This window comes from Paroedura picta, chromosome 9 (assembly GCF_049243985.1).
Source record: "Paroedura picta isolate Pp20150507F chromosome 9, Ppicta_v3.0, whole genome shotgun sequence".
Classification (NCBI taxonomy): domain Eukaryota; kingdom Metazoa; phylum Chordata; class Lepidosauria; order Squamata; family Gekkonidae; genus Paroedura; species Paroedura picta.
In genome coordinates this window covers 21,903,491-21,912,797 of record NC_135377.1, presented here as the reverse complement: position 1 = coordinate 21,912,797, position 9,307 = coordinate 21,903,491, and the positions used below count along the sequence as shown (strand labels likewise).

Below are 9,307 nucleotides of genomic sequence, written 5' to 3'. Positions count from 1 at the left end.
ATAACAGAGAAGAATCCTGTCTCTCCCAAGGATTTTCTCCCTCTCAGGAGAGTCTAAAGATGCAAAGGAGGATTACAGCACCAGTAGCTTACAAAATAGTTTTACTGAGAAGAGAAGTAACTAAAAGGAATCGAGAGATAGTTCTATCAGTTGGGCTAACTGATGTTCTTCTGGAGGCAATCAGGGATGAAATGGGCTCAAAAAAGTGGGAAGTCACCAATCAGAACATAGATCATTTTTTAAGGGAAGTTCCTGATCTAAATATACTAACTGCATATGCCCTCTCGTGCCCCTGTACAATATTCTACATATGCTGTTTAATTATATTCCAACACTATTTTCAAGGAACACCTGAAATGCCAAGAGGAGACAGTGGGAAACCTGCTTGGGACCTACCCATTGCTGTTCTTACGGCATGAAGACTGTGATCTGAAAGCCAACACCACCTTAAGAACTGCAGCAAAGCATGTTAAAATAGTTAGCATTTGTGTTTTAACATCTCCAGATTTTATTAGGTGTTCTTTATACAGTCATCTGGTCTGCTTAAAGACTGAGAAGTAACACAAAGGGAAACACAGCTACAAGTGACTGAAGTAATAAAAGACCAAGGCTAAACAGCATCTCATAATTCATTTTACATAGTATATATTAGATTTCATTACAACAATACATGACTTCGTAGTTGATTCTCCTGTGGGCCATAAAACCTTTAAAGGTGCTGTCATAATTTTTGTTTTTAAAGTGTTGCGAGAGCTGAAGGATGGCCTTGAAAACTGACGCCATACCCCCACCTAGTGCTAAGGCGAGAAATTCACTGACAAACAGGAATTATGAAATGTGAACACATTGCCCAGTGCATTATGCCCTGCCCTTTTCCCAAGGAGCTTGGAGGACCATATATAGTTATCCTTGCTTCGTTTTATCTCTGCATTAAACTTGGGAGGTGACTTATGCTGAGGGGGAATAGTTTGTCCCACAGTCAGAAAGCTTTGCGGCAGAGGGCGATTTGAAACCATCGTTTGCCACTCAGACGTCTGCAGCAAGCTGGCTCTGTGCCAACAAGATTGCGTCTGTCACCATCACTATTCTAAACTATTTGCAAAAACTGCCTTTATCCCAAACCACTTGGTAGCCAAGGGAAGAGCGCTACAAAATATACCAATTCTACATAAGAACAGGAGCAGTCTAAAAAAGGCTTAACAAAATTTTTAAATGATTTCAAAAGACTAGACTGGATGTTGCTTACACTGTTTTCTTTGTAACACTCCCTCTCCCCAGAATATAAAGTCAGGCCCCACAGTTGTGTCCTTTGTCCATCTGAGCAAGAGAGCCCTGACTAGAATAGCTCACGGTGGCACATGTAATCCTTCCCTGTCCCATTTTAAACTCCCAGCGTCTCCAGTAGGTAGGTTAGGCTGAGACACTGATTGGCCTAAGGTCACCCAGTTGATCTTGTGACTGTCTATGTCTATGTGGTTTCAAGTGGGTAGCTGTGCTGGTCTGAAGTAGCACAACAAAATTTGCTGGCAGAGGCTTGTGGGAATTGCAGTCCATGGACATCTGGAGGGCTGCAGTGTGACTACCCCTGGTCTATGTAGTTATTGACAAATCTGCTTGGGACCTACAGAAATATGCAAGGCTTTATAGGTATGCATAACACATTTTTAAAGCTAACAATTTGTCTTGAGAGATGTCAATAGTACAAAAGCAAGAGTGGTCTCAACCAGTTATCCAAACAAGCAAGAAGCTAATTAATGGGCTAAATTCTGACTGTAGGATAGATTCTCACCATTGTCTTCCTCCCCCTTCTGTTTTCACACAAAAAGGTTGTAGAATGATTTGTTTGCTGAGAATTTTGATAATAGAGATGAGAGCAAAGCCGTGATTCTAAACAATGATTTTAGAACCTTACCTACTCTTAGCGGCATGTGCTTATATATTACATATTAGGGCAATTCTCCCCTTGTGAGTGCCACACTCAGTCTTGTCCTCTTACTCAACTAGACATGTTAGGAATCTCTCTCTGTTTCCCCTCTTAACTATCAAGTATGTTATAGTTCCTAAATAAACCTTTATCCACTCTTTAATTGTATTGTGCACCATTGCTGTGTTAATTACTCTGACAACAACCTTTTGAACCAGGTATTATGCACTCTGAAGTATTAAGACAAGTTTTTCCAAGATCATGCACACTTTTCTTCATGGGAGACCTATTTGACGAAAAGAACCTGCAGTAAGTGTCAAAATGGATCAGTTTATGAACTACATGTCCCTCTTTCTCACTGTGTTCACAAAAGCCACCTTTGGTGAAGGTTAAATAATCATACTAAATATGCCTGTAAAGTTCTCATGGAAGGAGCTCTCTACACAGAACACACCAGGGGTCAACTTGTGTGTGATGGAAAGTAGATCCAATATAACACATGAAGGGAGACCAATTTATTCTGCTCTTTGGCAGAGTGTAGGACCCAAGAGCCATCTACAACTCAGTGATTACATTCTGGCCCCTTTCTCATTTAGGCATTACCAGCAATTGAGAACAGATTCTGATTTCCCTGATTCCTGCTAATGTTGACTAAAACACAAATGTTTCCCTTTAAGTTGTGGACAAAGCATTTCAACTATGTAACACTACAAATGACAGGCACTGCCAGTCAGATGAGTATCCTTTACGGAACATGCTTTAACATTTACTACCCAATTAAAATCTTTACACTCAGAAATAGGTCCTCATTTGCCATGGAACATTACTCTCAAGTATACCCAAGGCTGTAGGGCTTTTTGCACTTTAGTCATTCGCAAATAAATCCAAGTGACTAATTTAGGTTAAATGAGGCAATTTTATTTCAAGATTGGCAGGAAACATAAACATTCCAAAAGGGTCTATTAATGTGCCATTCCGTTTGTTTGGGTAGACATGACGGGTTATATAACCTGTCTAGGGCTGCTGCTGAATGCTGAAGTCTGCGCTTGCATCGTCATCTCCAGAGACAAGAGGTGACGATGGACGGACGCAGTCACACAGTACAGATGTAAAGAAAGGAGCCCAAAGAGTGGGAACAAAAACAGCAAATTCTGTTGCTTATTTGCCCTCCCAGCTGCAGGAAACAGCTGTATTATGACAAAAAGAATTACTCAAACAGCTGGAACGAAGACTGCATATTACCCTGCTAGCATGCAATGTAGCCGAAAAGGACTTGAATCAATTCCGTGCAACTTAGGAGAAAGGATTCCAAGCTGGTTTAGTAATGTTTCAGTTGGATGAACAAAATCTTGAGCGATCATAACGTTATGTGAGATTTCTCGGCACCCAGATATTTCAAAGGACTTCTAGAACATTAGGGAAGCATTTGCACAAGGAAGTTACAGTCAGTTACTTCTTTTTCCACTCCTCCTTTTCAAGTCTTTCACGAATGACTTCTTTCAGGTATGGCTCCAGATAATATTTATCCTGGAAAGGGGGGAAAACAAAGAAGAAGTTGAGCTGGAAAGTGCGAGCCTTTTTGTTTACGAACAGCATTGGCAGCAACGTGGCATGAAGCCTTCACACCAAAGACACCTCCGTTTTCAAAAGAAAACGCTGGTATCCAAGGTCAAATGCTTAACTCAGAATTAAAGAATCAAACTGCATTGTGTTCCCCAAAATTTCTAGATGCAGTACAAGCTTACTTTCCACCCGAACCCAACAGCTGAGTGTGCACTCAGGGAACCTCTGCCCAGATAACGCAGGCAGATTCATCACAGCTGTTGCGTTTTTAACTCCCCTTATTTGTCTACTGAAGAAAAGATGCCCTACAAGGACTTCTGTCACTGCTCTTGGACCATGAGCATCAGATGTTTGCGCTCTAGGCCCTGGAGTAATCAATGGAATTCTGCTTTTATACCATCCACCGTTGGCAACAATTAAGTGTGCACAGAACACTTCAGTTAGTTTGCTATAAAGCTTTATTTTTAAAGAAAAAATGGTACCAACAATCTCATACCTCTTCATATTTTACCCATTGTTCTTTGGGGAGAATTTGGTGCCTCATGGTCAAGTCCAGAGCTCTCTTAATACGAAATAATCTGGCATTGTACATATCTTCGGGAAGCCTCTTTAGTGCTTCCTTCACGTCATCATCCTCATACATTGTATCATCTCTCATAAGACCTGCAACAGCAAGAGGTTTCTCACAATAACAAAACCACCAGTCAAACCGTCAGCAAAGTGGAGGAAAGTTTAGAGCAGGCGCTGACAAGTTTTCTTTGGTTCAGGGAGCCACACTCATTTTTCAGCCTTCAGGGTTTAACACCCAATTTTTCTGCTTCTCAGTACCACAAAAACCAGTCCTAGCTGCTTCTTAGTTTCTCAGAATTTTATTATTGCAGAATATATATGTTCTAAGCCTAGCTTAGAGCCTCTTGTGGCGCAGAGCGGTAAGGCAGCTGCCTGAAAGCTTTGCTCATGAGGTTGGGAGTTCGATCCCAGCAGCCGGCTCAAGGTTGACTCAGCCTTCCATCCTTCAGAGGTCGGTAAAATGAGTACCCAGCTTGCTGGGGGGTAAACGGTAACGACTGGGGAAGGCACTGGCTAACCACCCCATATTGAGTCTGCCATGAAAACGCTGGAGGGCGTCACCCCAAGGGTCAGACATGACTCGGTGCTTGCACAGGGGATACCTTTACCTTTAAGCCTAGCTTATACCACAGAGTTGTTGTGACAACCACAAGCACGACCCTGAGTACTTTTCAGAAAGGGCATGAATGTAATAAGAGATAGGCAGCAACTAGCATTTTGTATCACTCAAGTTCAAATCTGTTACAAAAGGCATTTGAATCAACTGTCAATACACAAAAGGTATGAATGGAGATGAGCACAGCTCTCTACAGAAAGTGGCAAACATTTCATTTATTTCCAAAGGGGGACAAATATTTTACAGGAGTCTTTTTCAGTGCTCCGCAACATTTCCCAAACTGTCCCCTGGAAAAACAGAAAACGTGCCTTCAGACCTTCATGCTGCCAATTTTGAGTAAATAAAATCTTGGGGGAGGGGGGATTATTCTTTGTAAAAGGCGAAAAAAATCTGATACCCGGCCCCTCCATGCTCCCCAAATTTCCTCAATTTTCTACAGGAAAAATTAAAGAATATCCCAAAAAAGAATAAACTCTTCCCCCAAAATTTTCTGGATTTTTCTCCTTCTGATTGTTAAGACCTTTAATTTCCCCATAAATTAAAGCCCCCCCCCCCACATTCTAAGTTGCCAGCCTTGTCTTCTTAATGATTTGGGGTAATACATTATTTCTAACACATACATTTATATGATCCTAGCTATTGCAATACACTGTGCTGTAAACCTTCAGCATCATAAGTGCTTAAGGTGAACTTTTAACATCAAATCACCTTTGCAAAATAAGTCTTCAAATGCCCATTTACCCAATTACAGATACATGTGTTTCCAGTCCTTTGTAACTTAAAGCAGGAACAACCAGTTGTTTGTCAGGCACCAGTATTTTGTTCAAATAATGGACAATGCAAGTGCCTTTTCTCAACAACTTCTTTTGAATAGTCAGACTCCACCAGGCAATAACAAAAAACAATCACATTTAAACGTGGAATGTGTCTGTTTTGCAAGTTCTGGTAACAAGTGACCACTTCATGAACATTCTGGAATTTTTTATTACCATATCTTGGTCAATATTTGGTATGGCAAGTGAGTAGCAAGGCAGACAAATTACTGTGGAGGAGGAGTACCCCTACTAGGGTTGGGCGCTTTGTGCCCAAAGTAGCCAGCGCCGCGGCATGGGAGCACAACAGTGGGCACACACACTCAGGCGCAGCGCCCAACCCTAACCCCTACTGCATCACCAACCGTCAATTCCTTTCCTTAAAAGGAAAGTACCAGTTTCGGTATAGCTTCTGACTCTGGCTATTTAGAAAATTCTTACTTGATATAGCTAACCAAGCAGAACGTTTACTGACTGGCCAAATGGCAAAACAATAGAGCTATTCACCAACCTACTTGCTCCAACTCCTTCGGCTGAAGTCAGCAAGATTTGGAATTGCTTAATTTTGGCTTGTTTATACTTATTTTTCTCTTTTATTATGACCTCATTATAATATATAAAAAAAGAAACAAAGGCTGCAGCAACAATCAATATTCACAAGACGTATAAGGGTGAGGTCATTACAGGTCATTATATCAATACGTGCTTATATTCCCATAGGGTCTCTCTCAACTGTGCATTAGCTTATCTGTAAAATGAAGACACCTACCAAGCTTATTGAAACCAGCAGCATTGTAGTACCATTTGCGGAGACCTTCAAGTAGACGCCCACCAGTTGAAGCTGAAAAGTGACAACCACCACTATTAGTTCAAGTGCAGAACAAGGCCTACTACAAGCATTTATCCAGACACAAATCTTCAAGTAGTTTAATATGTGTTTCCTCTTGCCCGCATAGATATGTGGCGGTCCTAACTGCTAAGAGAATACAGCGCCAAGTAGCCGGGCTAGGCAACTGTATGTAGTTGAAATTTCTTTTGAGAGAAGGATAACCAATCCCACACATTCTGAGCCATTACTAAAAGTAAATGGGCAGGGAGAGGACAAACAAAAGCTGAACTCAAATTACCACAAAAGTAAAATTATCCAATTTATTTATTATCGTGATTTGTTTCCTGCCACTATCAGGGGACTGTCTCAGAGCGGGTTACAAAGATAAAACATTAAAACCCCACATAAGAGAATATTAGCCCCTTGCTACTATCACAGCAGCAAGAATAAAACCCCCACTCCTCCCCTATTTCCTAACTCCCCAGCCCCCTCCCAGTGCCTCAGGGGAAAGTCCTGGGGTGCCTGTCATTCCCATTTGTTCATGATCAGCATGGAGGGGCCCATCGATCTTCCACGCCCTGGCCCCAACCAAAGACCAATGCATTCTTGAACCAGCAGTATTAAAACTTAATGGCTTTCTAGCTACATTTGTTCAGCTCATCCTCTAAGCAGTCTTAAAAACCTACCTTCAGCTGATATTTTTATATAAAAGAATCTAGTAGATAGGAATTATGCTTGTATCCATTGTGGCGCAGTGGTTAATCGGAGACTAATCTAGAGAACCAGGTTTGATTCCCCACCCTTCCACATGCAGCCAGCTGGGTGATCTCAGAGCTCTCTTAGTCCCACTTATCTCACAGGGCGTCTGTTGTGGGGAGAGGAAGGGAAGGTGATTATAAACTGCTTTGTGCCTATTTTGGGTAGTGAAAAGTGGGGGAGAAAGCCAACCCTCCTCCTCCTACATTCTTCCCAATTACACAGTCTGCACTATCACATCACATATATCATGAAGTGCTCTGTTAAGTATTATTTAAAAGCTGTTGACTATTAAGGTAGCAGTCGTACAGAATAAGCCCCACTGAACACAGCAAGGACTTCCAAGCAAACATGTGAAGAATAACTCTTAGACACATTCATTTAACATAAACAGAACAACATAAACAGAGGAGAGAATAAAATAAACGAGGCCCCCAGACTGAGGAGATTGTGCAGTTAAAATGAAACAATCTAGTGAAGTTTTTAAAAATACCAGGTTTATTATGGAATACTATACTAGCCTTCTAGAATTGAAGCAAATAGTATGGAAACACTTTTTAGAGGGCCTCTTTCTAAAAAAGAATCTGGATTCATTTCAAATGCCCACAAACAACTGAATTTTTAGAAGTTTGGAAAGGATTTCCCCACACAGTATCCTGGGCACATTAAGCATCTTTTAAAGACACATCAACATAGAAGTGTCAATAGGAAAAATGTATATTTACTTACTTCCCATTCACAAGATCACCCAAATGGGTCAGTGTATAAATGTTATTAGCATTTTGATTAATGCCACTTTCCATAACTATTGTTTATTACTGTCCCAGAGGTCTGACTTCAGCTTTGTGTCCTTACTCACCTTTATTTAAGGGAAGAAAGATGGACATAATTGAACTCCTAAAGCATGTTTGATATTTGCAAAGAGTTACTCAAAATTAAACTCAGCCCTATGCCTACTGACTCCAAGTCAGTCACACTGAGTTCAAGGTGATTTGTTCCCAAATAAGCACACACTGGACTGCTACTTTATCTAGATGGCAAAATCTTTGGGGACAGTAATGTGTGTGCATCTCACATCGTGCCAGGAGACTAGAGAGGATTATAAACATTAAAACTAGTTTCCCTAAGGACACAGGCATCACAAGAAGAAAAGCTTCATCTATTTAATAACCACAAAGCCAGCAGAAATACAAGGAATAGAAACCCCACCATAAAGGAGGGATAGCAATGGCAGTCTTAGTAGTTAAGAAGAACAACCAGAGCATCTTGTTGCACCCACAAGACCACACAAATTATAGCACACACCTTTCCTAGTATTCAAGGTTCCACAAAGCTCTTTCACTATTTTGGCCACAGCAGCCTAACACAACTGCAGCCCAAAACGTAAGCAGCAAGAATCCCCCCTCCTCCTCCAGAGTGAGTTCTGTACAGAGGCTCCAGTTGCAGAACATTAAAGCGTCAAAGGGTAGTCGTGTTGGTTTGCATTACAGCAGCTAGATATGACTCCAACCGCATCTCAGAAACCCACAATATTTGGGGCAGATTAAGCTTCCAGGAGTCAAATCTCCCTGCATCACAAAGGGCTGACACATATGTATTCTCCATATTCTTTTGTGAGTCAACCTCTCACTCTCTGTAGGGCAGCGGGGGCCAAACTGTGGTTCTCCAGATGTCCATGGACATCTGGAGAGCCACTGTTTGGCCGTCCCTGGGGGTAACAAAGTTTGAGTCCAGCGGCACCTTTAAGGCCAACGAAGTTCAATTCAAGGCAGACGCTTTCGCGTGCCAGCGGATATCGTTGGTCTGAGCAAGTGCCGCTGCACTCTGGCCTCGTCCTGCTGCTTCAGACCAACTCAGGCTCCTACCTGAGTCTCCCTTCAGGATGCCCCGGGAAACCTGCGGGATTGGGCGGCAACAACCCAACACCAATCCGCCTGCGGTTAGAGCAAGCCGGGAGTCCCTCCAACACAGCCGCTTCTCCCACGACCCTGCTGCACCCGCAGCCCACCCCCCTCACAGCCGTCTACGCACCGGGAAAGCCATGGCGGACCGCCCCCTCCCCACAGACCGACCACCGGCAGCCTCTCCTCCGCCCTCCGCTCCCCACTCACCTGGTGCCCTCACCGCCATCTTGACCTCCGAGAAACATGCGCGCGGTGCCTTTCGGGTAAATTCACGGGCTCCCGTTGGTTGGTCACACGTTCTATCCATTCCGCTCACGTGACGCCTGACGGAGA

General features: G+C 42.6%; 1 protein-coding gene across 1 annotated transcript; it reads right to left on the bottom strand.

The window, feature by feature from the left end:
• Nucleotides 1-2,820: 2,820 nt before the first annotated feature.
• UQCRB (ubiquinol-cytochrome c reductase binding protein) lies at nucleotides 2,821-9,286 on the bottom strand. The gene is made up of 4 exons (XM_077351849.1): nucleotides 9,182-9,286; nucleotides 6,255-6,326; nucleotides 3,984-4,150; nucleotides 2,821-3,451 (listed from the first exon to the last, which is right to left on the bottom strand). The coding sequence occupies exons 1-4, from the start codon at nucleotides 9,279-9,281 to the stop codon at nucleotides 3,374-3,376; spliced, it is 417 nt and encodes a 138-aa protein (XP_077207964.1). The 5' UTR covers nucleotides 9,282-9,286; the 3' UTR covers nucleotides 2,821-3,373.
• Nucleotides 9,287-9,307: the final 21 nt, after the last annotated feature.

Excerpts from the sequence above, each read along its gene's own strand:
- UQCRB (XM_077351849.1), bottom strand. The coding sequence starts at position 9,281 with ATGGATAGAACGTGTGACCAACCAACGGGAGCCCGTGAATTTACCCGA. Across the intron at positions 4,151-6,254 it reads TGCTGGTTTCAATAAGCTTG|GTCTTATGAGAGATGATACA; the intron begins GTAGGTGTCTTC and ends TTGCTGTTGCAG. Across the intron at positions 3,452-3,983 it reads AATGGGTAAAATATGAAGAG|GATAAATATTATCTGGAGCC; the intron begins GTATGAGATTGT and ends CCCCCTTTCCAG.